We start from the raw sequence: 27,964 nt of genomic DNA on the forward strand, positions 1-27,964 counted from the left end.
AAATTCCACTCACATATCCCTGTCCTCCATTACCCTCCCCAACCATGTCCAGGGACCCACAGCCTCCAAATTGCAATCTGTTAATGCTTTCATAATTGTGAGAATTGGAACAGAGGCCATTTCTGCAGAAAACAGATGGAAGGTAAGGGAGAGGCTTACTCACTACAGAGTATCCCATTAGCAAATCTCCCAAGAATGACAGTCTTGTATAAGGATGGGTAGAAAATATGGAAACCATGAGCACTTTACTAAATTTAACCACAAAACTTTTACTCCCTGGGCTGAGTTAAAGGTAAACCAGGCTATCTATAAATGTCATGTCTATAAAATGTATTGCCCTTTCAAATTACCCTCCCCACTTGGGTGTTGACTCCCCAGTCTTTCTTGGGCACTCCAAACCCTCCTATATTCCCTTTCCCTGCTGGGAAGATTTAAAAATTATGAACACATATTGGCTGGCACCCACTCAGGTTAAAGTTTAACAGTGACAGTGCCATGTAATCAAGATGGATTGAAAGCCCCTGGAGTACAGTTGCACAATACTTGCTTCAGAACATACCTACATTATTTATATGTCCATTCATTCACCTAAGCAAACAAAATATTCTCACAGCTGTTCCAACCCACTAATAGAATGGTTTCTATTACCCTCCTTTGATTCTCTCCCCCGTAGTCCTGACTCCCTTCCCAGGAAGCTCAGTAGTACTGGTGGCTTCTCTCCCAAAAGACTGCTGTTGCCCAAGTCAGTGCCATGGCCCTACCATAATTCCAAATTAAAAGTTTCTCACACCCTGTACCCCTTGCTCTATATAACCAATCAGGTGCACCCCCAAAGCCAGACCTGTGTTCCCAATACCGATTATGGGAAAGGAAGAAGCATAAGAGGATGAGAACAAAAACCTGGAGAGACCCAAGGAGTGAGACAGACACACCGGCATGGAGCAGGCTACACAGGAGGTCGGTACACAAGAACAGGGCAGAGGAACAGAAGCAGGAAAGACAGTGGAGGGTTTTAATCCAATTGTTCTGTTTTAAGAATTATAGGTACTAAAATGGATATGTGTATGGCCTCAAATGACAGTAAAAAACAAGACTGAGCACCCAAAGCTTTTTCATATTTTACTAGAGAATTACTTCAGAGATGTATTATTAGTTAACATGTAATTTATAAACTGGTAATTCATACCCTACATGTACAAAATCATTTTACAAAAATGGTTTAAAAACTAGTATATAATGTGTTCTCCTGGACTCTTCCTGGAAGGTGCATCTAGGGGGTGGGATCCACTGTGGAGTATTGGTGGCGGCCAGCACAGCTGTTGCAGCCAGTTCATCTGACACCATGTCCTCCTGCCACTTCTTCAATCTCAAGTTCACCACCTCTTGATTCTTCACCTTTTCTCTGTGGCCTTCTTCTCCCCTAGGATCCACCACTTCACAGGTGACCAAGCAGAATAAATGAATAACAGAAACACATCTCCGTACCTTTCTATATTGGATGAGAACAATTCTAGATCTCTGAGACATCAGAAATCTTATTTCCTATGGCCTTGTATCTCATAATACAACACTTTAAGCTTAAATAAATCTTCAACCAAAGTTCTCAGGTAGCCTCCACTATACTCTGAGACATTTTTGTACTTAATCCTTCAAGTATCTGTATTATAATATTTAACCTTCATGATCAAACTACTAAGAAAACTGTCTTGCTACAGTGGTTTTACATTCCACATCATTAGGAGCTCTGCGAAGAAAATACAAAAAGGAAAAAAATTCAGCCCAATATTTAGCTGCAACATGTTCTTGTTATGTGCTACCAAGAAAAGTCTCTAGGCCAAAATCATTAAAATCAAATAATCAGTTCTTTCAAATGTCACCAAAAGATGCAGGTCATGCACCAGCCCAGAAATCCACTGTGATGTTGATATATAAAGGATTGTATTCCACAGAGAGCAACTTATAAGAACAACTTGTCAACCCATCTGTTCTCCAAACTCGTGACACCTGGTGTAGGAGCTTCATCCTAAAGACAAGAACAAATGTGAATGATTAAAAAAAGAATTTAACATATGTCTCCATTGCTTTTTGCCTTGCCCCAAAATGTGGCAAAAGTATTCTTACAAATTACTGCACTTGTTGGGTTTCCTACTGCAAAACAACTTTGTCTTTCCCATTCAAAATAGGAGACAGCAATAATAGCCATGTATTCACTTGTCAGACCCCACATAGGACACTGAGAACCAAAGAGTTGCTGCCCTCAGTAAGCCCCAGTCTACAGGACAAAAGGATTTACAAAGACCACTAACACAACAGGATGTAGGTCACCCACTCCTAAAAGGTCTTTGGATGAGCTTCAGAGGATCACTGAACCCTCCAACATTGTTGGGAAAGTTTTGTGTCTGTAGGTGGAGAAGGTACAGAGCTTTCCTATGTCTCCAAAAAAGGAAGGATATGAGTACAGGAGGATGAATGAATGAGCTCCTGAACTCAAATGGAAATCTGGGAAGGGGGGGTGTGGAGACTGCAAATTTCAGTCAGGCTTAAAAGAGGTGAGATTCACTAAAAAGGTAAGGAGAAGACACTCCAGGCAGAGTGACCACCTGGGTAAGGTGCACAGAAGCTCAAAAGAGCTGAGGAATGTGGGAGGAGTGGGCAGTGAATGGAATAATCGGTCTCTAGGAGTTTAGCAGTGAAAAGCAACAATAGGGACAGGGATTGAAACTAAGGGGGAAGAAACACAGTGTGATTTCATTTACAAAAAGTTGAAGAAGATGCAAAAGTGAACAACCATTTGTTCCCGAACATGAGAGAAAACAAAAACAAACAACAACAACAAAAAAAAAACAAGAAACAAATCCAAAATAATTATCACGAACACAAATATTCAAAGAAGTGTCACCTGGGGCAGAGGTGGGTGTGAAGAGGGACGACATGGTTTTAGGGAGGCCACACAGGTCATGGGCATACATCAAGGGTAAGTATCAAGAATGTGCACACTTTTCAAATAATTTATAAGTATTATTTTGTAACTATTCAATAATTAATTTTTATAATGAAAAAAATTCACATCAATAGATAAAGACTGTAAAGACAGGAAAGTCAAAATAGCTCACTAGGTGACATTTGTTAAATGACAGATTTTAAAAGTGGGCAAGAAGCCCTTTAATACTATTCCAAAATCTAGGAGAAAAAATCTGAACAAAGAAATAAAAACTCCTCAATCAGAGCCACAAAAGGAATTGTCTTATTTGCCAGGATTCTTTGGTGAAAGGGCTAATTCCTAGGGCAGGAAAGAACAAAAATGAGGTTAGAATCTTTCACCTCCCCGGAATCCAGGGCAAAAAACTCTCAAAGACTGCCGTGATTCTGTCAAGAGGATTCAGGAGTCAGCTTGGAGAAGATCACACTGGACAAAGAGGAGACAACTTGAGTATCAAAAAGAACAATAATCTCATCCTGAAAGATGCCAGAGAACCATCTCATTATTCTGAAAAATGATAAATCAAGGCTTGGTTCTTTCCCTTTACTCTGCCTTCCCTATAAAACTGTACTCCAGCATACTCAAACAGATGAAGAAGGCAAGTCCTTCTCTGAAAAAAATTTAATAATTGAAGGAATAACAGAATTAAAGTGTTACAACCCCTGATTAAGTCACACATTTAGGCAACAGGCATCAGTGGTGCTGAAGCTCACTAGATGACAAACAGATGAGCAATCTCACAATTAGGGGACCAGGTTGACGATACCTGAACCCACAGATCAATCCTCCCATCATAAAAAGGAGGTAATACCATGGATAAAGTGTTCTTCCCCCAAACTAATATTCAGAATCAGTTCAAGTTTCCTGAAACCTAGAAAAATTCCCCACTTATAAGAAAATATACAGAGGTCACAGGAACATATTAAATTATATCACCAGAATGCAACTGGCAAAACCCACAATGTAGAAAATTCTACCGGAAAAAATGACCTTGTATGATAAACAAATAAATTATAAATTGTAAGGTATTAAGAGAAGGAGGAGGAGGAGGAGAGGGAGGAGAAGAGTGGGAGAGAGAACCTCTGGATTAAAAAAAAAAAAAAAATCCAAATGCAATGTGGACCTTGTCTAGATATTGAACTGAACAAATCAATTGTTTTTTAAGTATTTATAAAATAATACTGAGAACAGATTGGCATTTGATGATACTAAGGAAGTACTGTTCCTTTTATTTTAGGTGTGATAATGGTCTTATAGTTCTTTAAAAAACAACTCTTTATATTTTGAGAATGTACAATGAAGTATTTACACCTAAGAGGCTATAACACCTGTAAATTTGTTTCTAAAGAACCCCAAAGGAGGAGGAAACAGAGGGGGACGAGCTGAGGCCATGAATTGACAACTGTCAAAGTGAGGATACCATGTACTCTTCTCCTGACTTTTGTTTTTGTCTGAAATTTTGGTTAATAAAAAGCCTTTAACAAAATTAACTGGCTTATCTGATCCAATTCAGCACAGTCCTACTGACAGGGACTGGGCCAGCAGGTCGCCAGGCACGTGAATCTAGGGCTTACCGTTCCACATTCACCTCATTGCCCTGGTCTCTAGTGTGGAAGATCATCGTGTATTTACCCACTTCAGGCTTTGGCCGTAGTATTTTCATTTTATGGAGCTCAACCCTAGAAAAATAACAGAGGAGATTTAAAAAAAAAAAAAATCTATCCCATTTATCAACCACAGAGCACTTAAAAAAAAAAATCACCTGTGAAAATTCACATGAACAGCTTGATTGGGCATCAAAAAAAAAAAAAAAAAGGCACAACACTTAAAATATTTCAGAGTTTCTTATAATAGTGGACCCTCATGCAATAAGCCCATGAAATAATGACACGGAACATTCACTACTGGGCACACAGGAAATGTATCAATTTACAGTTAATCATTAAAAAACAACAAACAAACAAAAACTATTTATTAAATAAATAGGGACCTGAAGAATAGAATCAAGTCTATCTTAGGATCCCTAATTAGTGTTACCTTGTTTTAACCAAGAAAGGAATGACTGTTAAAGCCACAAACCTAGGTTCAGATCTAGACCCTTTTATGTATAACCCCAATAAGTCAGTTGACTGTTCCAGGTCTCAGCTTCATCATCTGTAAAATGATAGCCTCTCTATGGAGTTGATTTGAAAGACTCACATAATGTAATTCATATGGAACATGAGCTGCAAACTATAATGTTCATGTAAGAGCAAGAAAAGGTGGTGCTAAATAATTAGTAAATAATTCTCAACCCGAAGCACCAGGCACAGTAGCATATGTCTATAGACCCTGGGGCTTCAGGGTCCCGAGCTCAGGAGTTTGAAATCAGCCTGGGCAATAGAGTGAGACCCTCTCTCAGAACAAAAACTCAACCAAGTTTTATGTTCAAGTCATTTTGGTTTATGCACAGCATTAGTTGAGAATCATTCTGAAAGCCATGATATTTTTTTCTTATTGAATGAAACCAAAACTTTGGGCTCCCCTCTACCTTGAAGCTGAGGAACAGCAGGAAAAGAGGCAGTGAGGGTATATAACCAGCCGGGCAGTGAAATGGATTTGGGGGAAAAATGGGTACTGGTTACCTCTAGCCCTTGCTTCTCTTGCCCTGAAATCTAGCTGGCACCCCCATCCAGGTCATAAGCCATGATCACATACTTGCCCATGGGTAGGGCCACAGAGCCATCAGTCAGGGAATCTACCCCCGCTGCCAAAAACACACCAGAGGCCTTCAGCCTAGATATGGGAACAAGGCCAGCATGCAGACTCCAGCTTTTTCATATCAAAGCAATGGAAAATTTCTGATAGTCACACATCTATTAATTCAGAACCTCAGCTTAGAAATTTCCTTTCCAAGAGGCAACAGCAGGAGGGAAGGGGTCTCCTGTCAGCCAGCAAGGTCCCATGATTGTAAGTCTAATATACTGGCTGGAGGCTCTTTAATAATTACTGATTTCTAGGAGGCAGGGAAACTTCTAACCATCAGGCCACAAAACTCAAGGTGAGAGAGGAGTCTAGACACCCTGAGCATATTCCCTATGAGCCCCCTAGAACAGAAAGTGGTCTGAGGGAATCTGAGGGTAATTCCAACAGCCTGGAATCAATCCTGCAAGCCAGTCCATCAGCAGTCCCTGCAGCATGCAGGAGAGGAAAGACATTCCTGCCTACTACAGAGAGCAGGGTTCCTCAGAGGCTACTGATACTCTCTGCTCTGCACACTGAGAACTGTGTCAGGTTCCCCTGAGGTCTGAGAAAAAGCACAAGGCTTATAACAGGCCCTTTTCTACACTGCAGACTGCAAGTGTCGTACCCCTCATTCACTGTTGCAACCATTGATGAGGACTCAAAGCCCTCCACCAATATTTCTACAGCCCAAACAGGAATAAACCATCTTCCTTCACTTCTAAGATGCCCCTGGCAAAAAGCTTGGATTATCCTGCCCTCCCTCCGTGCTCTGTCAACCCTTAAGTGCAAATCTGCAGCCTCTTGCCCTTCTGGACTGGCATCTGTAGGAACTAAACATAAATGCAGACTTCCAGAGCCACCACTGATAGCAGAGCCCCTTGAAGGGGACCTTTCTCTGTTGTTCACCTGAGTCTGAGGTCATCGTCTTCGCCTCCCCATCCCCAGTAGTTGTTAGAGAATCCATTCACCTTGAAAAATTGCTGTCTGCTTAGGGCAGTAACACCCCCAAAATATCCACTGTAACGTAACCTGGAGTAAAAGAGAAGATAAAAGGTAAGAACATTAGTACAAAGCCCTTTTATTTCCCACAGATGCTTCAGAGGTCTTTGATTTCAGGGTGGGCCTTCTAGGAACACTCAGGTCCCACCCACTCCTGCTTGATGTCCACCGCCCAGCCTCCTGGCCTCCTATCATGCCTTCATTCCTCTGTCTAGACATTTGCTCACCTCTGCTCACTAAGCAAAGTGCCACCCACCAGTTATTCATACCTTTGTGTACAGAGCTCTGTAGAGATACCTAAATGTGCACCATAACATCAGATCTAGACAACAGATTTCATCTCATGCAATAACCCAGCAAACAATAATGGCTGCTAAGGGAACTCAGTTAAGAAGGATTCTGATGTTACATCCAGGCTCAGCATGAATGAGTGTCAGGATTTAGGGAGGGGGGGGAATATATATAAATTTTACTTTTACTCTTTCAGGGGACAAGTGGAGAGCAAAAGACAGTGTGTACCCACACGCTGTATGTACATACTCTGCAAATCTCCAACTCAGAGTCTGCTTCCTAGAGAACCCAACATACCCTGCTACCATCCCTAAAGTTTCTGGCTTGGGCAACTAGGTAGAAGATAACTGCCTTTTATGAAAATAGGGCACACAGAATGACAATTTGGCTTTGAGAGGAAGAGAGAAAACTATGTATTGGACAAATAGAAGTTGAGATAGCCCTGGAGCTTTTGCCAGTAGGCAAGGATACAGGGTAGAAGCTCACAAGAGAGCAGGTGGCTACAGTTTTGCTTTAGAAATAAGCTAGCAGCAGGTAGTGCTTGAGACAGAGGATCACCCAAAGACAAAGCAGTGTTGGGAAGAGCTTGAAGGGTGGAACTGCGGGCTGTGAACTCTGAAGAACCATTGGGAATACTGACAAGTAAAAGGCAAAGAGAGAAAACCCAGGAAGGAGACCAGAAGACAACAGTCAGTGAGCCAGTGAGCACCTTCCAGTCATGTAGGACTCATGTCTTATCAGTGGACAAATTAGCAAATCTGAGAATAAAAATAACCATTAAGTATAACACTGTAACAAGTCAGAGAGGCAAATGAAGGCAACTCAGTAACTTGGCCATCCCTGAATAAAAAGATAAAACATGAAGGATTTCTAATTAATTCACTTCAATTCAAAAGTTCCAGGATCAAATAAATATTGATGTTTTTCCAGATAAGAAGAAAAGCCAAAAGGGAAAAAAAAAAAACAATAAATACATAGACACTTGCCATCTAAAGTCTGGTATCAGAAAGCTAGTTTGCAGCTCACTTGTTTGTTTCTATGTTCTGCATACAGATGGAACCCTGCTTAGCTCATGATAAGAACAGACTCCAACCTAAAATTCTGGGAAATGGCATTTTTGCAACCTAAAATAAACAAAAGGAAATGAAGGGCTAAGAAGGTGGCTGTTATTGACACTTACTAGCATTGACTATAGCCATGGTTATCAGACTCTGTCTGGCTGAGAAGGGGTTCTTAACTACTTGAAGCCGGCAGCTTCATCAGGACCCTGTTAGTAGAACCACCACCCAGGCATAACCTGCCAGGCACCAAGAAGCAAACCGGCATTGATGCTTTGGAAGGAATCTGTCACAACCACGGTCTACCACGTGCAAGGTGGTTGGTTAAGCATGGTGATACATTAGCCCTCCAAGAGTTTATAATCCAGCAAGAGAGGTGAGTGTGACAAGGGTTTTGAGAAAGAGTTACTACTACATTAGAAAGATTCAGACGGAAAAAAATAGGGGATGTCCTGGTGGCCAGAACTCCCTGAGGAAAGCACAGGAGGGAGAAGCACAGTTTCCTGAGGTCCACCTGAGACAAGCTTAGGTGGAATGGGGAAGAGCAGAAGGAGACGGGGGAGAAAGGGTAAGGATCTCTTGGTTTTGCAGTTTCCTGTTAAAGTGACAACTGTCTCCATGTTTATTGATCTTTGCTTTTGTTTTTTCTTCTTATATGAAAAAGTATAAATATTTAATTGAGGCTACAACAGGCTTATGTATTTTTAAAGGGCTATAAAGGCCCAGGGTGAGGAAAATGTAGTCATAAAATAACAGTAGAGTCCTTATAGATAGCAGGCAGGTGCCAAAGGAATACTTGGCAGTAAAATTTGCCAAAGGCTAGTCCAGGGTTTATTTCTGGCTTGATCAGATTCTGTGACACTTGGGGCAAGTTACCTTAACTTCTTCCCTTTGCATGGGTGCAAGGGAAGCCACTTCTATATGCTTACCAGGCTGTTAGAATGGTTAAGTATGTAATTTAAGCTCTGTGGTGCAGTGACACGACACACACTTCCCAACAGGGGGCAGACACTTGGTTGCCTGCAGCCAGACTTGCCAGGCATCAGTGAGTGGGATATTCCCCCAGGATAGCAAAGGTTAGGTAGAGGGGAAGGAGTAACCTCCTATACTGCTTCCTATACCTCTCCCTAACCACAAAAATGAAGTACTTCACATGATACAATAAGAAAAAAATCTAAATGACAAACTAGAACCAGAGAAGAAACTAAATCAGAATAGAAGATTAAGACAAGAAACACAGGACTGAGGATATAGCTCAGGGTAGAGAATTTGCCTAGCATGTGAGAGGCCCAGCACCACACCCACAGGAAATACGTCAGAACTTTGACCTGCAAATAAAATTTTTATTTTCTAAAAGAGGGCTAAGATTTGGCTCAGAGCTTCTTGCATCCAGACCAAATGGGGGACACATTCAATTACCTGATTTACATTAAGAAAACCTATCAGTTATAGGGAAACAAAGGTTTTCTGATTTAAAAAAAAAAAAAAAAAGTCTGGCCAGGTACAATAGCAAGTTAAACAACAAGAGTCACACACTGGACTTTGTCTTAGAGTATGTAGCATCTGATGGAATCCATGATAAGTCAACCTCAGTTCCCAGCAGGATTGCTCAAGAACTCAGCTTCTTTAATGTTCAGCTTAATACAAAAACACAATTTAGAATCCCAACCCAAGGCTCCTCTGTTAGGGTTTGGATATGAGGTGTCCCCCAAAAGCTCCTGTTAATGCAAGAATATTCAAAGGTGAAATGATTAAATTGTGAGAGCTATAACCTAGTTTGAATGGACTGTCTGGGTGGTAACTCTAGGCAGGTGGGACACGGCTAGAGGAAGTGGGTCTCTAGAGCCAAGCCCTGGAAGGGTGCAGATTCCCTGTGGCTCCTTCTCTCCTCTCTGGCTCTCTGCTTCCTGACCCTATTCCCCTGATCCTCCATGAGCACAGCAGCTTTCCTCCACTGGGCCCTTCCCATATGTTGTGCTGCCTCACCTTGGAACCAGAACAATGGAGTCAGTTGTCTATGAACTGAAACCATAAGCCCCAAATACATTTTTTTCTCCTTTAAGTTGTCCTTTGCAGGTGTTTTAGTCACAGTAATAAAAAGACTAACTAAAAAACTATCCTTAAACAATCCTGTGATTGTTCAGGAAAAAACTGGGTGATGGAAAGTTTAAGGTTATCATCTCTGGCAATTGTCTGGGGTAAGATCTTCAGTATTTAAGCAGCAATATCACATTAATTCTACATAATAAGTGAACAGATGGTGACATGCTTCTGGGGTGAGGGGGAGGCCCAGCTATGACATGCTGCTTTTCTTCAAAGCAAAACAAAACTTTTATATACTAACATTCAGAAATAAAGATCAAGTTCCTCAAAAGAGAAAAATCTTGTGATTCTCTCCCTGCACTCTGGCCCTGCTGCCCCTACCCCATATGGCACATGGCACCTCTTCCCTAGTGTCTTCCCTCCTGCCTTGCTCCAACCAAAACATTAAAGACCAGTTGAACTGAGCGACTTCCTGTCATTCCTCAGCTGTAACCATATTTCAACAGCTCCCCCACTGCTTCCACAGGAAATTCAAATTTCTTATCAGACTAAGCAAGGCCTACATCTCTTGCCTCTCCTCCTAGTCATTCATTCTAGAATACTAGCAAACTCCTGGCATTTCCTCCAATGCTGGACCATGCTCTCTGCTCTCTGGCATGTCTGGAACCCTGCTGGAAGCTCCTATTGATTCTACCAGATTCATGGGCCACAGTCCTGGGAAAAGCTTAAGACCCTTCCTTGGGTTCTTAAAAACACTGTGCTCTCACTCTAGGTGTTGTTTCTATCCCAGGGATTAGCTAACACAGGGATTGGGCAAGGTCAGCTATGGTCACCATTACTAAAGATTGCTCTTAAGTGGTCCAAAGTAAGAGAGCTCGGCTGGAAAAACAACATGGAAGCCAAGACCGAATGAGGCATCAGGAGATCCCTTTTCCACTTCACACTCACTCCCATCAGGGCTGGAGCAGCGTGTATACAATTAAGTAAGCACAGGGTTTCATTTGTAGAGAAATTTTCTTGGTTACTGTTGCCCCTGGTTGGGCTTGAATAGGAGCTGGTATAAAATAAGGTTGAAAAGCAGCTCCACCCCTTCTGGGGAGGGATGAAGAGATGTAGCACCTTGCTACATCTTCCCATAGTGGCTTTGAGAGAAAGGAACTTGTTCTAGGTGTCCTGGGCTCAGCCTCAGTGGATATGCCTTTTTCCACCTTTCCTCAGAAGTCTAGAAAGTAGCAGCAGCTTGGAAAGAGATGTCCTGTCTCACAAAGAGACCTCAGAGCTGGCCTAAGGGTCACCATCCTGCTGCCTCCTAAAGGGAGAAGTCAGGGATTAATGGATAAACTGCCAGAGGACATAAACTCATGGGGAACAGCTTTTAAGGTCCCACTGGGGTGAGCTGCCACCATTTGCAGCACTTATATTCTCTCCTGCACTGTCCCTCTTGTCTCTGTGATCCTCTGTCAAGGTTGTTATTGGATTTTTTTTCCTTATTCTGATTCGCATTTTGTACTTTAGAGGAAAATGGACCATTTTTTCCTATTTCTTGTCTTCCGATGATGGTCAGATGCTGTGTTCCACACAACTTTAACTACCACGGGGCAAGACTCAACCTCAGCGATCCACAGGCAGAGCCACCTACCTGTACCCAGTGCTGTTCCTGCCAACCACCAGATGCTTGGGCTGATCCTCACACATGTAAAGGTTATAGTCATTCTCAGGCACCAGGTCCACATCATGAAAGATAAAGCAGTCCCAGTTTTCTTCCTTGAGAGCTTCTAAATAGCCCACATTCAAGAGTTTGGCTCGATTAAACTTTTTAGTTCCAGCCTATAAATAAGGGATATTAAAACATGAAAATCTCCTGGAATAAGGTTTCCTATTGTTCCCCTCTCCCGCTCCAATTCAGGAGTTGGTATTTTTCTTGTTAACACACAAAACTATACTTGTAACATGAAGATCTGACAGAATAAATGTGATGACAATAAAGGACCACTGTTTTTTTTTTTTTTTCTTTATGTTTCACACATACTCGTATTCTGTAGCTTAAAAACACTCTGAAAAGTTGTCCATGGTGGCACAGAGCTTCAGTCTAGCAGTGAAGAGTTCTGGAGATGGGCTGCCTGCACAATAGTGAATATTCCTAACACCAATGAACAGCCTCCTTAAAATGGATGAGAGGGCAAGAATAAATAAAAGTGAAAAGAAATGGCTGACATGGTAAATCTTATATGTTTTGTCACAAGGAAAATTCTTTAATATAGTTTCAAAATATAAATAATTCAAATAATAATGTATTGTACATCTAAAATTTATTAAAGGAATAGTCTTGTGTTAAGTGTTCTTATTACAATAAAATACTTTTAAAAACTCAAAATTCTCAAAAATATTTTTATTTATTCCATTTAAAACTACAAAACCTCAGACAAACTAGTCACGCTAATTAAAGGCTAAAGGATATAAAAACATAAAAAGCTCCTAGTTACTGCTTCACTGTTAACTCTTGGCTGATCCCAATCTTACCCACTATGAGGAATCAACACTAAGCTTCCAAGAGATTTAGCTAATAGCTTGCCAGAAAGGATCAAGAAGTCAGGACCTATAAACTGAAAAGGTTACTGCAAATATTTCTAATCTATTTAAAAGTTTCTTGGAATTACTATATGAAAATCCTGTTTTAATACTAATGACAGAGGCTAATCTTCATGGTGAGTGGCCTTATAGAAAGAGAGTCAAGATTTGTCACTGAGTAAAAAGTTTGACCTTTGGTAAGATCACCAAAGCTATGGTATGAAATATTAACAGTTAATGCTATTTAATATAGTTTAACTGTATTAACTATTAATATTTCAGTATTAACTTTTTTGCAGTATTAACTTTTTCACAGCTAATTGGATCAAATATATTCTAATTTGATAAATAGTTTATCACAAAATAAGTGCCAGCCATTCTCGGAAGTTCCCAGAGCATTTTCCTGAAAACAATTATACAAATCAAACGTGTTTTCATTCATAAAAATAATGTTACACCTCTTGGCTGCCATCCTAAGAACTCAGAATTAAATAAATTAGTTTTGGCCAAAAATGTTAAGAATAAAAATAATTTTAAAAGAAAACAATTGTAAAAGTTTGGTTAAAGTCCTTAAACATGTACATGGATGTACTAAAGAAGCACACTAACCTTCTAGAGCTCCAGTTGTTATCACAAAGAATACAGTGCACAGCTAATTCTCTGAGCTATCAAAAGTTCTACCTCAAGCAAATATCACCAGCTGCAACCAATATTAAGTAAGTTGCTAATGATTTTGCATGCATTCTTAGATTTTGTAAGGGTTTGAAGGAGCATCATTTGGATAGCCCAGGATTGATTCTAAAAAGCATAAACATGGATATTTAAACTGATATTTTATTTTCTTTTACGAAATTTTAATATCATACAGGCATCTTTAATCAATCACTCCACTGATCTCAGAGGTAAACTCTTTAAAAGTAGCCCACAGTTACATGTTTTTCCTGCTAAATGATGCTTCTTGAAGCCAAATACGTAAGTCAAGAATTTTGAAATTAAACATATGTGTCTGACAAAATAAATAGTGGCAAAGTAAAAAACAAAAATGTGAAGAGTCACAGAACTGAGGGCTATTTACATGTGGCACTCTATCAAAGTTCTCTGTCTAGATCTCCACTGAATAGCCACACTTAATAATGGAAAGTCGAGCATCTCATCATGTAGTATATAACAAATGCAGAAGGAAACATCATGAAGGACCAGTAAGCCTCAGGGAAATCTTAGGGTAGGTGTTGGCTAAATAGGAAGAGCTCACAAGAACAGGCTTCATCCAGAGGTTCATTTTAGGGCAGTAAAATATCCCAGAATGTGGTCTCCAATTCTTGGGATAAGAATTTCCTCTATTGCTTTCAAGAAGATGTGAAGTAAGAGAACTCTCCTTTGATAATAGTTTGATGACAGTTTACCCAAGACAGTCAATGGGATCAAATGGCCAAAGCCCTTAGATGGGGGAGAAGCCCACAGGCAGGGCCTGGGGCAGACACACACCACCCCACTCACCTGGTGGATGATGTAGATGCCATACTCCAGCTGCTGTCTCTGCAGGAAGGGATGAAGGTGTTCCAACAGGTACATCAGGTGCTTCTCTCGGTTCCGGTGGGGAATGAGGATGGCGACCCGCTGAAGAGCTTTACACTCCTCAGGACGATACCGGCCTCTGTGCACCTTGGGGTTTTTAGCCTGTACTTCTTCTAAAGTGAGATCTGGTTTGAAAATAAGCTTGCTCTGGCCTCCTACAATAAACACAGGACACAGATCATAACAGAAGCTACCTCACAAAGTGCCAAAAGGCTTACATGAGATAACACAGGAGAATAGCTCAGGCTGCTGCCTGGCGCCCAGTGAGCACTCTGAGTATTCGCTCATACTAGTACAATTTTAAAGTCTCATTCAATCAAGAACTATAACCACAGAATCACGGGACAAGAAGAACTGGCTACAAATGCTCATCAATTCTGCTCTATGATCCACTGAAAGTAGGAAATGGAGACTGTGCTGGTGACCCAAGTGATGAGCAAAGGGTTGAGCTACAGTGAGTGACTCTTCAAATATGCTCTATCTTCTTCTCCTTTTCAAAATTCCAGAAGGAAGGTGAAATCTCTTGAAAATCAAGAGCATTACACAAAATCAAGCCCCTGGACAAAGCCTCATGTCCACTTCTTGCCTAAACCCCCTGAAGGCAGAGCACTGGAAAGAAGTAGAAAGCAGCCCCTCCTCCAGGCCCAGTGGTGACTGGTATATGCCACACTGCAACAATCCTCCGTCTGTGCCACCAGAGCAGACGTTTCCAATCAAGCACAGCATTTGTTCAGTGAGTCTAGAAACGACTTGATCAGATGAAACCTAAGGCCATCCATGGTAACCAATTCTGTGCCAGTTTTCAAATATCAGGCTGAGGTGGCCAACTCTCCTCATTTGACCTGAATTAACAAGATCTATATACAGACTGGTAAGAGAGGAGGCAGAGTTCTACTTAGGGAACTGTGATAAAGTCCACTTGCAGAGCCACCTTTAAAACAACAACAAAAACAAAAACAATCCACATATACTGGTCAGACTGTAAAACCTCAATAAATTTGAAAGTTGTACCATCTCTCTCTGAGCAAAGCAGTCACTGGCCCTTCCTATGTCTCAGTCACCACGCCTTGCTGCTCTGACTATCCCCGATGTTGGTCATGATGGTTAGGTCAGGCTCCACTATCTAACAGTGCCTTAGGGTTCTACCCAACAGCACTCAGATAAGTAATAGACTCAAGACAACCAAAAGAATTTCTGACCCACAAGAACCTTCCTGAAGAGTCTGTATATGAGACAAAGCGTCAGCAGTCAGTCACACCCTAAAAGTAAATAATAAGCAGCAGAGTTACATGAGACACACTATAGGAGCTGCCCACAGCTACTGAGCTGCCCAGGGTTGAAGGGGTGGCCACTGAAATGGCTTCCCATGTGGCCTGTTAATAAACCCCATCATTACCTCACCATGCCTCTGTTCTTGCACCTTAAAAGAGCTTCATGTGGCTGGCTTGATGTCACTGGTCCCTTGATGTCACTTGCTCACCTTCTCACTGTGTAACTTTCATGTGCCCTTTCAGTATCCACTTTCACTTAGTCCCTCTCGGTTTCCCTACCAGTTCCCCAGAGCATCTTCTTCAGTTCTCTCCTTTCCTAGGTTGCAAAGGGACCATTTTAAGACATTGCTGTTTATGTCACCCTCTTAATCCAGTACTTGTTCCATTTGTGTCAATGCTCATCTCTTCTTTATGTAAGACTTTACTGCTTAAATACATTGAGTAGATTCATATTTTAGTAATTCATTTTCATATCTCAGTCTGTGTAATTTGTAAATGGAACATACATCAAGAATAACACTTTGGGGGCTGGGGCCTTGGCTCAGTGATAGAGCACTTGCCTCGCATGATGAGGCCCTGGGTTCGATCCTTAGCACCACATAAAGATAAATGAATAGGGGGCTGGGGTTGTGGCTCAGTGGCAGAGCACTTGCCTAGCATGTGCAAGGCCCTGGGTTCAATCTTCAGCACCACATAAAAATAAATAAAATAAAGGTATTATGCCAAACTACAACTAAAAAATAAATATTGGGGCTGGGGATGTGGCTCAAGCAGTACGCGCTCGCCTGGCATGCGTGCGGCCCGGGTTTGATCCTCAGCACCACATACAAACAAAGATGTTGTGTACGCCGAGAACTAAAAAATAAATATTAAAAAAAAAAAAATTCTCTCTCTCTCTCTAAAAATAAATAAATAAATAAATAAATATTTTAAAATATATATATAAGTAAATAAATAGGGCTAGGGATATAGCTCAGTTGGTTGAGTGTTTGTTTGCCTAGCATGCACAAGGCCCTGGTTCAATCCCCAGCACCACTACCAAAAATAAATTAATTAATTAATTAATAAAATAAAGGCACTGTGTCCATCTACAACTAAAAAATATATATTAAAAAAAAATGACAACACGTTGGTTTTTTCCATGACTAAAGGGAAGTAACAAATCAATCTGAATACAAGACAGTGATTCAATTGAAATGAAGATGGAGGGACTGAATACCTGTCTCCCCTCTTAAGTTCATGTGTTGAAGACTTAATCCCCAATGTGATGGTATTTGGAGGTGAAGCCTCTAAGAGGCAACTAGGTTCAGATGAGGTCATAAGAATGTAGCCTCCTTGTTGGAATTAATACCATTCTGAAAAGAACAGGAAATCTGGATCTCAATCTGTGTATAGTGTGTATGTGCATCCACTTGTGTGTGTGTGTGTGTGCGCGCATGCATTTGCAGACCAATGAAAGGCCATGCAAGAACATAATCAGAAGACCACCCTCACTAAGAATCAACTGTGCTAGACCCTAATACTGAACTTCCAAAAAGCCTCCAGAACTGTGAAAATTAAATTCATGGGATTTTGTTACAGCAACCCAAGCACACAGACTAAGACAGAGGGTCTGACACTTCTTTTTTTTTCTTTTTAAATACCAGGGATTGAACCCAGGGTCACTTTACCACTGAGCCATTTCCTCAGCCCTCTCTATCTATTTATTTATTTATTTTTCCATATATTTTTTGTAGTTGTAGATGGATAGAATACCTTTATTTTATTTATTTATCTGTTTTTTATGTGGTGCTGAGGATCAAACCCAGGGCCTTACAGGTGCTAGGCAAACACTCTAACCACTGAGCTACAACCCCAGCCCTCAGCCCTTTTTTAAAGTATATTTTATTTAGAGAGAGGTTCTCACTAAATTGCTTAGGGCCTCGACAAGTTTCTGAGGCTGGCTTTGAACTCATGATCCTCTGCCTCAGCCCCCCAAGCTGCTGGGATCACAGGTGCCCACGGGTCCTCTGCAGGCTCATTTGCAGCTAAGAACAATGAGACCCTAAGAGCCCTAGGCCACCCCACAGAGAGTTCTTTAAATATATGTACAGAGTCAGAACCACACCACAGGCCAGGGAGGGAACTGGACTGCAGAAATATAAAGGATCACTGGGACTACATCCTGCTGGCTCACCACAGAACAACAAGCACAAGCACAATGGGGCACACAGGGACATAAGAGTAGCTCTGGCTAGGACAGTCCCAGAAGTCTTTGTGGAACAGGAGAAATCTAAACTGGATTTCTGATGGCTAAATAGGAATCTACCAGGCAGACAAGGACGGAGGAAAGGCATTTTCAAAAAAGAACACAATACAAGTAAAGGTTCAGAGGAAGTGTCTGGAGAACTCGAAGCACTTTGAAGGTCTGTAGGATGAAGACATGTGAGAAATATCACTGAGTGAGGTTTTTTCCTCTCAAATTTATTGTGTTCACTAAAACCAATTTACTATGCATTTAAGTTGAAAGTCAAGACATCAAAGGGAAATCAAAACACACATGACATTTAAGAATAAACACTAAGGATAACATTGAAAAACTTATTTCCTGCTCCTAGGCTCCATAACTTTTGGGTCAAAAAGATGTGACACCATAGAGGCGCGAGTGTGCCTGCATTTCTTCACTTACTCGTCTGTGAGAAGAACATGCCCAGGCTAGCCCACTGGTCTCAGGAGAAGGATGAAAGACTCATGGAGCCACGCCACCGCCCAAATCAACAAACTGTATTATTATATGCAACTGAGACTTTTGTGGCCGGAAAATAAAATAGGGTATGTTCACATAATGGAATACCACACATCAGTGAGAATGAACAAACTATAACCACAAACACCCATGTAAAAAGATCTTACAAAAATTATGTTAAGCAACAGAAGTCAAACACAAAAGAGTACACATAATGTAGCACCTCAATTTGTAAAGTTCAAAAACAGGAAAAATATCATGAATAGTGTTAGAATCTTGAAGCAAGTTAGTGATTGAAAGAAGCATGGAAACTTTTGGGAATTTTAAGAAGATGCCATTTCTTCAACTAGGAGTGGTAGTATATGCCTATAATCCCAACTACTCAAGAAGCTGAGGCAGGAGAATTGTAAGTTTGAGGCCAGCCTGGACAATTAAGCAAGGTCCTGTCACAAAATAAGATTTGTAAAAAGGGCTGGGGTAGGTCAGAGGCAGAGCACCCCTGGGTTCATTCACCAGTGATAAGGAACAGATAAGTGCAATTGATGGGAACATGAGGTTAAGGGAATAATTCTATAAAATGGGCCCACTGTACTGACCTCCACATGCTTTCTTTTCCAAGAAACCTGCAGCCCTGCCTGGCTTAAGTAGACAGGATATGTCACATTCCTCAGCAAACTACCTGGTATCTGCAGGAGAAATGCAGGCCTGAAATAATGTTGATAAGAGGTATCCAAGTTACCCAGAAGGGGGAGATTTTTATGACCCTTTTCTTAGAAAAATTTATGGTTAAGAATCCTATTAGAACTAATCAGTATGGGTCAAGGTGACCTAGAGTTGTCATGGCAGTGGGGACTTAAAAGTCTGATATTATCCTGCTGACAGTCAAAAATCCAGAGGCAAAAAAAGAAACCTAATTTCAGAAGCAAAAAAAAAAAAAAAAATCAAGAGGCAGACCCAAGCAGGAAGCTTCTCTGGGATCCCCAATAAAACTAGAGTGCAGGGGAGGCCCACTGTCCCTCTCCTCTCTGAGAGGACCCACTCTCTCCCTTGAAAGTGTCTCCTATCCCTTTTCCTATCCCTTCAATAAACTCATGCCTGTTACTCTGAGTGACATGTCTGAAATCTTTCTGACTCGATTGCAAGGATTGGGGTTGGGGCTGGGGTGTGTATTCATACTGCCTCAATTTCCTGGAAGGCCCAAACCTGTAACATTAGTATCAAGAAAGAAAAAAAGATTCAATTTATTAACTTACATGCAGGTTACAGAGGTATCTTCATTTTGTGAAACTTAACCAAGTACACATCTGTTCTTATACTTTTCTATATATCCTTTGGAGCTAAAATAAAAATTTTACAAAGTACTTGTAAAAACGAAAAAAAGGAAACACTTACTGAGGTCTGGAGATATATAAGGACAGTTGTCAAGTTCTGCTTTTTTCATGGAGGCTTCATTAGTCAGAGTTTCTTCCTTCCCCAAAGCTATGGCCTTAAAATTAGCCATGAAATCCTTTGCTTTGGGAATCTCTTGAGTAGCACCCACAAAGTAGTTACTGGTGGCCCATCCAACCACCGTCAGGCATAAGGTAAAAAGCAACAGTAACCGTAACTTGTAGGAAAGGTGGAAATGCAGGTTGAAGCCCATGTCTTTAATTTTATGAGTGATATGTATCTTTCTGCTTTGATCCAGTTGAGGAAGCTTCAAGTGAAATTTTTCCGATCTGACTGCAAACTAAGGACAACAAAAGATGCAATGGCTGCTTCTGCCCATTAGTTCTGCTCCAATGATCTCTAAAAGGCAATCACAAAAGACATGTTGCTTTGAATGGAAATCCCATCCTGAAATGATTCACTTCAGCACAAACTAAACCCATCCCCAATGGACCTTGACTACAGTATCAGATTTTAGAGATAGAAGGCTTCAAACATCTAGACATTACTGGATTATTGCCCAGGCTGTCACCCAAGAAGAGAAGCCACATCCAGATGTTATACAGAACAAAATGGTAAAAGACAGAAGGGGGAATGGCATCATTTCTGAGCTGGGGACAGCCTAAATTACAGCCCAAGTGGCTCTCTTCCTTAGTTGCTCCTTCCTGGCACAGCCTTTAGGGTTCACAAAATGTAAAAACTTGTATGGAAACATATTTGGACCCTGTTAGATCTCCCAAAGTCTCATGTGTTGAAGGCTTGATCCCCAGTGTTCAGAGGTGTGGCCTCTGGGAATTTCTCTAAACACAATGTTATAAATGGACCTCTAATCTCATCAGTAGATGAAATGGATCAATGGATTCATATTCGATGACATTATTGGGTGATGGTAGAAACCTTGGGAGGTGGGGTCAGGTTGGAGGAGATGGGTCACTGGGGGCATGCCCTAAAACGCTATATCTTGTACCCAGCCCCCTTCCCCTCTCAATAACGCTCCCCTTGCCATAGCTACCCCCTGCTTCCCAGCGGCCATGAGGTGAGCAGCTTTCTTCAGGCCCAGCTAATAGTCTGCAGCCTCTGAAATTGTGAGCCAAAATAAATATTTCTTCTGTTAAGTTGATTTTCTCAGGTGTTTTGTCACAGAAACAGAAAGCTAACACAAACTCAATAAGAAAATAAAGAAAAATACCAATGTTCTTTTGCCTTGTGAGCTAGAAAAGCTTAATAATAGGAAATGAATGTTATATTCTCAATGAGGCACTGGAATAGGGCCCACCCCCCAGTGTAGAGTTGGATCTAAGGCAAGAAACCTAAGGGAGTCCCAACACAGGAGGTCAATAAGAAAAACAGGTAGAACTACAATGTGGTATTTTAGATCAGGGGTTTGGATTTAGACAGAAACTATAGCTCTACCACATATCAGCCACATAATCTTGGGTCAGTCACTTAACCAAGCCTTAGTTTCCTTACCTGTAAAATGGGGATCAAAATAAAGAAATCTATCTAGGAAAACTATTTATTTGTATAAATAAATAGTTAAACAATTTGTATTATATATTCCCATGGTTTGGATGTGGTTTGCTCCCCAGGGTTCATGTGTTAGAAACATAATCCCCAGTGTGACAATCTCGAGAGACAATGGGACCTTTAAAAAGTAGAACCAGACAAGAGTTGGTGAGATCACTGGGGGCACTGCCCTTGGAAGGGATTAGGTAGTTCTCATGGGACCCATTTCTTTAAACACATGTTATAAATGGACCTTGAAAGAGCATGTTTACCCAGGAAGTAATTAAAAAGTATGGCCTGTGTTTAGGCCCTATGAAAGCATCACAAGAAGTAAATGGTGAAGGCAATAACAGCTAATGAGAAGAGCCATTGATTTGTGCATTTACTTGTACCATCATACACTGTGGTTAAATCCCCCTTGTATAAATTCTCAATTCAACCTTGAGACATAGGTTTGCCTTATTTTATAGATGAGAAAACAAAGGTTTGGAGAGAATAATCAACTTCCCTAAGACCACATCAACTAATTAAGGGATAAAGCTGGGGCTTGAGCTCAGGTGCTTAGTTCCAAAGGCCGCGCTTCTGCCACATCCTGAATTCACACGGACACTTTCTCTATTCTCCCCTGATGTCGAGGTGGGCCCAATATATACAATATGCAAGTTCCTGCAGTGGATCCCCCTACCTCTCCACATCCTCCTGTCCCTTTCCTTGGACCTGTCTGTTCAGATGCCTTCCTAGAGGTTTCTCTTCCCTGCAGATGACAGTAAGTCATTAGGTTCCTGGGACAAATCAGACAACTTCTTATGCACTTAATTACAGGAAGTTTAAATACAGGGTTGTTGGGGTTTTTTTGGTTTTTTTTTTTTTTTTATAAAAACCTCTTGAATAATTTTGCCCCAGGAACATTGCTTTTCTAAGAGCTATTTATGGAGACACAGTCCCGTGAAAGAATCATTGAGTTGAAGGAATTTATGATCATACTGTTACTGTTTTTGTCAGCTTTTTCACTGTTGTGATAAATTTGGACCCAACCAGACAATTGTAGAGGAGGAAAGGTCTATTTAGGGGCTCACAGTTTTTGAGGTCCTCATCCATAGACAACAGACTCCATTCCTTGGGGCTCAAGGTGAGGCAGGATCATTATGGCAGAAGAGTGTGGCAGAGGGAACCAGCTCATATGATGATTAGAAAGCAGAGAGAGAGGTCTCCGCTTGACAGATACAAAATATATATCCCATAGCCACGCCCCCAATGAACCATTTTTCTCTAGCCATACCCCACCTGCATCCAGTTACCACTCAGTTCATCCCATCAGGGATTAATTCACTGACTGGGTTAAGGCTATAACCCAATCATTTCTCCTCCAAACCTTGCACTGTCTCACACAGGAGCCTTTGGGGGACACCACATCCAAACCATAACAGTTACTATCATGTTAAAAGCAAGAAGGACCATAAAGAACACATGTCCAGCTCCCTCATTTTGTAGAGGGGGAGGCATGGCTTAGAGATTGAAAAACCTATCCTAGGCAAAGAGTATATCAGAAATGTCTACACCTTTTACCCAATTTTGCTATGAACTAAAAACTGTTTTAAAAAAATTTTTTTAAACCTACCCTAAAAGTAAAGAGCTATGAATAATCATAAACTAATATTGCTGAACTGCAGGCTATGAAATTTGTTCAAAAACAAGGCACTTATTCTAAAAGCAAGGAGTCATTATGAGCAATTGCTGATCCTACTTCTTGAGACTACATCTGACCCCAGTTAAGAATAATCAGCTACCTCTTTTTATAAGCCTAAGTGTCCTTCACGAAACTAAATGTATGAAAAGCCAGCATGAAGGAAGTTCAAGAGCGAGATTGCCTTGGTTTCTGTGAGTAAACAGAGGTGCAAAGACACTGTTCTAGTGTCTCCCCAGAGAGATCTCCACCCTCCTCCCCTGCTTATGGGCTAAGCGACTGGGGGTTACCACTCAGTATGTTTCCCTACCCATAAAATGAACTCTCACTACAAGCCCCAGAGCTATTTTCTATAAACGTGGCTGTATAACCAATGTGATCCTGCAATTTGTACATGTGGGAAAAATAAGAATTCATACCCCATTTGAATCAAATGTATGATATATGATATGTCAAGATCATTGTAATGTTTTGAGCAACTAATTAAAAAAAAAAAAAAAACTGTCCCGAATGTCAGGGGGAATCATGACTGCAGAGAAAAAAATTCAGGCAACATAAGTTATTTTAGGGCAACACTCACCACCCTTTTCCTCTCTAGAAGTCTGCCCTAGAGTTAGTTGGAAATCATCCTGCTTTTGCATTTTTTGTCTTTCCTTCCCTTAATTCAGGCAGTCTTTTCTGAGTGCCTGCTGTCTTTAAGCACAGGGTAGGTACCAAGGGGACAGAAAGGGAAGCAGAGCATAGTTTTTTGTGCTAATAGTTTACTTCAATCTTTTCCAGATCAATCCATTTGTTTTCTAACTATGCCAGCCCCACTCCCACTTGAAAGCACGGGGAATACATGAAACAAGACTGGAAAAATATTGAGAAGTACTGAAGGTACCATAGGAGACAGGAAGGACACCAAGCGTCAACTCCACAAATATTTACTAAGCACTCATGCATCAGTGCAAAAGGGTGTGGTCTTCATTCAGCAACTGAGAGCACCGAAACCAGCATTCCAATGTCTATGTCAATCTCATCAGTCTGCAGATACAGGGTGTCCGAGTGGGCATGATGGCCCAGGCACATGGTATTCCCCTGAGACTCCCTGGGACACCAGTGCTACTCCTTACCCTTGCAGAATTCCTGGGAGCTGATTATTTGCACACTCATTGTCCTACCTTCCTTAGGCCTCTGGTGTTCACTGTCCCAATTATAGCTCCTTAGAAGGCTTCTGAGTGATCACTGCCTGATCCTTATGCACCCCTTGGGCGGTGGACAGGATGGATATGGTGACAGCTATTTACATGTACAAGTCACTATACTCAAAAGACTGAGCTCCAAAGGGCCCTAACTAGAAGCATTTAAGCAATAAAATAATGGTGGCACTGTATTGTAGCCCAAGAATAAAATGACCATTCATGAGTCAGTACTAATACAAATTATCACAAAATAAATGAACAGGAAAGAAAGGGCAGCTGTTCCTTACAGGAAACTTTCAGTTAATAAGGAAGTGGGAAATGGAAAAAAAATCATGATTAGGCAAACATCACAATAATAACTATTGCAAACTGCAGACAAGACTCACCAATGTGTACTAAGGTTAAAGGAAGAAATTTTGAGGATCAGCAGAATTTGCTTATTCATAAAGTATCTCTCTTGGCTATTAACTACAAAGGGAAAGGCAGTAACTTTGTAGTGGAGAAACCCAACAATGTCACCTTAAGGAAGTGACTGAGGTTAAAATCACCAGTGGCAATACTTACTAATCCCGTGAACTGGTAATATGTCACACCAAGCAGAGAACATCACTTCTGTAGTATTTATGCCAAAACACATGGCTTCATAACAAGCATAAGAAAACATCAAACAAATATTCCACAAAATAACTAACTGGCATTCTTCAAAAAAGGAAAAATTATGAAAGACAAGGAAAAAATCAGGAATTATTTCAGATTGGAGGAGATGAAGGAGAATTAAAAACTAAATGTGATGTAGGATACTCAAGGTACTATGGAAACAAAACCAAAAGAAAAAGAAAAGACACTTGTAGCAAAACTGTTGAACTTAAAATAAAGTCTATTGTTTAGTTAACAGTAGTGATAAATGTACCATGGTGATGTAAGAGGTTAATAATAGAGAATAATAGAGGAAGCTAAGTGAACACTGTATCATTTTCCCAACCTTTAAGTAGGTCTAAAATGAGTTAAAAATAAAAAGTTAAAGGAGAATAAAGTCTGAGACAGAGTATATCCCAAGTCAATATAACGGAGTACATTAACTTAATTCTCCAAGAGAATCACTGTTTTTTGTATTCCTAATGCCTCAAACCAACATGATACATAGCAGGTGCTCAATTTGGTAAATAATGAATGATTTTCTAGGAAATGTTAGTTGAAATATATTAAGGACACACCACAATTCCAGCCTAACTACTAAAAGAGATGACATAGTTAAAAAAAAAAAAAAAAAAAAAGAGGGAGGCAGGATAAAGTTAATAGAGAAAGAAAAATTAATGGATATAAAATTCCATCTTCAGAAAAAATTTTAAATTAAAAAGTTTCACCCCAATACTAGCTCACTTTGGTTTACAAACACCAACCCTTTTCAAAGGGTAGTGGACCCCATCTCTGATAAACGGCACTCTCTCTGTCTTGCTCACCACCTTCTGACCCTCTGCCACTGTGTATTCAAATAGCTAGGTCTGGGACTCAGGAAAATGAAATTTTAACAAGCTCCTCAGGTGACTCCTCTAGGCAGTAAAGTTTGAGAACTATGAAATAAGAGAAAGGACCTGGAAATAGAGCCTTCAGAAATGTTAATTTTCCTATATGTGAGAAAACCAAGACAGGTGAAAATGAGATTGATAAAATTCATTGAAATAGCTTTTGATTCTGTCATTTGGGAAATAACCAGAGGGGTTGACCTTGCTAAAATAACCAGAAATGGAAAAGAATCTGAATATTAACAATGGGGATCTGATGTAATTAATTATAGCATATCCACATGATAGAATACATGCTTTCATTAAAATGGCATTTGAAAGTACTTAAGTATAGGGGAAAGTGCTAAGTGGGGGGAAAAAGAATATAAAAATGTATATAAAGTACAATCCCAATTCTGTAATCTATGTAGGTACATATCTTCTATATAAAAAACTGCCAGAAAGAATCACTAGTAAGTCATCTCTCAGTTATGAATTAGGGAAACTTGTTTCTTCTGTAACTTCTAATTTACCAGGGTTTTTATGACAAAAACAATTTTTTTCTGATAAAATGACTACATAGTTTTTCTTTAAAAATGTATTTAAAGATGACACATTAGAAGGATCATGACTTTTAGTTACAAAAGTTTAACAGCAATTCATTCATATAACCTTTAAGAAAACCTATTCTAAATGGGCCCAACAAGTCCCAATCTCAAAGAAAAACCTCAAAGGCTTTCAGTAATTAATACTAGAGAACCCTGTGGTCTTGGCTTGAAATGCTTATTCTTAGGCTCTAGAATTTTTTTATTTTATTATTACTTCTTTTTTTTTTTTCAAAGGTCTAAGTTGGGGCCAAGAAATCTATATTTTTAACAGGAACTCAATTCATGTCTGAGACATGAAGGCAACTTTGAGAAACCATTGTTCATTAATGGCTTTTTTTAAAAGACTAGAAAACAACAACTGACTTGTTTTGGATGTTCCCATTCTGAATAACATATCTTCAAAGAAATAATCAGTTCTCAAATTATTTGCAGGCACCTCTAATAAAGCACATAATATTAATAGCTCAGCTTAAAGTAGATACTAAATACTTATGTAATCCCAGAGCTGGTTTGATTGCCCTCCCTACTCATTCCCCCTCAGGCTACAGAAGTGCAGTTCAAAATTTCTCTTTCAGAGATGTTTTCAATCAGAGCAAAGCTACAGACCCCTCTCAAAAATGCATATATCAGGGACACAGAGTTTCTGCAACTTTATGGAGTTTCCAGTGTCCATAAAGTCTAAACCTGCTCTACAAGCTCAAATTCAAAAACTATACCCAAACAAGCACTATCTCCTTCCCCTAGGGAGACATTCCAGTACTCTGGCCACGTTCCAGAATAGTCCTCCACGCCCTCTTTTGAATACCAATTTCTCAACACGAACCCTGAATCCTATTCATTCCGATCTAAGATTTCTTGACCTTCTTGTATCATCATGTTCTTTTCCTTAAAAAAAAAAAGTAGCTGATTAATGTTTAAAGGAGAAAAACCACGTCTTCTCAGCTCTCAAATTTCCACCTTCTTCCAGCTGCCATTCATCAAACAGCCAGATCTACCAGTGCCCTCAAGCCTTGATGTCCTCATCCCTCACCCACTCTAGAACACTTTGCAACAGAGTGCACACCCACCCTCCTCAAGGCTACCAACCCAAAGGCCTTCCCTTGGTATACATCCCGCTGGGCCTTACCCCACCCCCAAGCCTAGAGTCAACATAACTTACCTAAAGGAAAACAGAACAGCAAGAGGCACCAATCAACAGATACCGAATAGAACCCGACTGAGGGCAGAGGTCTCTGAAATCCTTTAAAATCCACGTGACAAACCCTTCCTGAAAAAGATCAGGACTTCTGCGCGCCTCGCAGGCCCCCAGGCTGAGATCAGTTTCCCAGGGAAAACGACGAGGAGGGGGTTCTCAGGTGAACACGCCCGCAAGGGCAAGAGGTGCTGATAGGCGATCCAGGAATCGTGATGCGGAGCCGCTGGGGCAGCGCCCTGGGTCTTTCCCTACCGGGCAGCATCCCATCTACCCTCACCGGCCCGCAGCAGAGGCTGTGCGCTGCGGAATGCCGTTACCTGAGCCTCAGCCCCGCGCCAGGCTTGGCCTCCGCAGGCCCCTTGTCCGGTCCGCTGCTCCAGTAGACGCAGGACAGCCCCCACCAAAGCCAGGCCGCGCGCCCGCCCAGACCGAGACTGGGGACAGACCCAGTCCGCCACCCAGCAGTCGCTGCTCTACACCCGCCTCCCCGGGATGACGCGCCCCAGAGCCAGCGGAGGCCGCGCGTACTCACAGATGTAGCAGCCACAGCAAGCACAGCCCAGGGGAAAGGGGAGGTGGCAAGGACCAGCCCCGGGGACCGCCCTCCCTCGCGGGAGGCGGCT

The 27,964-nt window shown here is 41.0% G+C and overlaps 1 protein-coding gene across 3 annotated transcripts; it reads right to left on the reverse strand.

The window, feature by feature from the left end:
• Positions 1-1,106: 1,106 nt before the first annotated feature.
• On the reverse strand, positions 1,107-27,959 carry B4galt4 (beta-1,4-galactosyltransferase 4). Of its 3 annotated transcripts, none has more exons than XM_046458066.1 (7): positions 27,874-27,959; positions 19,627-20,022; positions 14,161-14,393; positions 11,735-11,922; positions 6,611-6,733; positions 4,555-4,659; positions 1,107-2,023 (listed from the first exon to the last, which is right to left on the reverse strand). In XM_046458066.1, exons 2-7 carry the CDS (start codon positions 19,874-19,876, stop codon positions 1,891-1,893), a joined length of 1,032 nt encoding a protein of 343 aa, XP_046314022.1. In that variant the 5' UTR covers positions 19,877-20,022; positions 27,874-27,959; the 3' UTR covers positions 1,107-1,890. The 3 variants fall into 3 exon arrangements, with proteins under 3 accessions (XP_046314022.1, XP_046314021.1, XP_046314023.1); XM_046458065.1 differs by lacking the exon at positions 27,874-27,959 and adding an exon at positions 27,659-27,853; XM_046458067.2 differs by lacking the exon at positions 27,874-27,959 and adding an exon at positions 27,306-27,636.
• Between the last annotated feature and the right edge of the window lie 5 nt (positions 27,960-27,964).

The sequence above is a fragment of the Marmota monax genome, unplaced genomic scaffold (genome assembly GCF_021218885.2).
Source record: "Marmota monax isolate L192 unplaced genomic scaffold, Marmota_monax_Labrador192_F-V1.1 WCK01_AAM20220418_F8-fsc00052, whole genome shotgun sequence".
NCBI lineage: Eukaryota > Metazoa > Chordata > Mammalia > Rodentia > Sciuridae > Marmota > Marmota monax.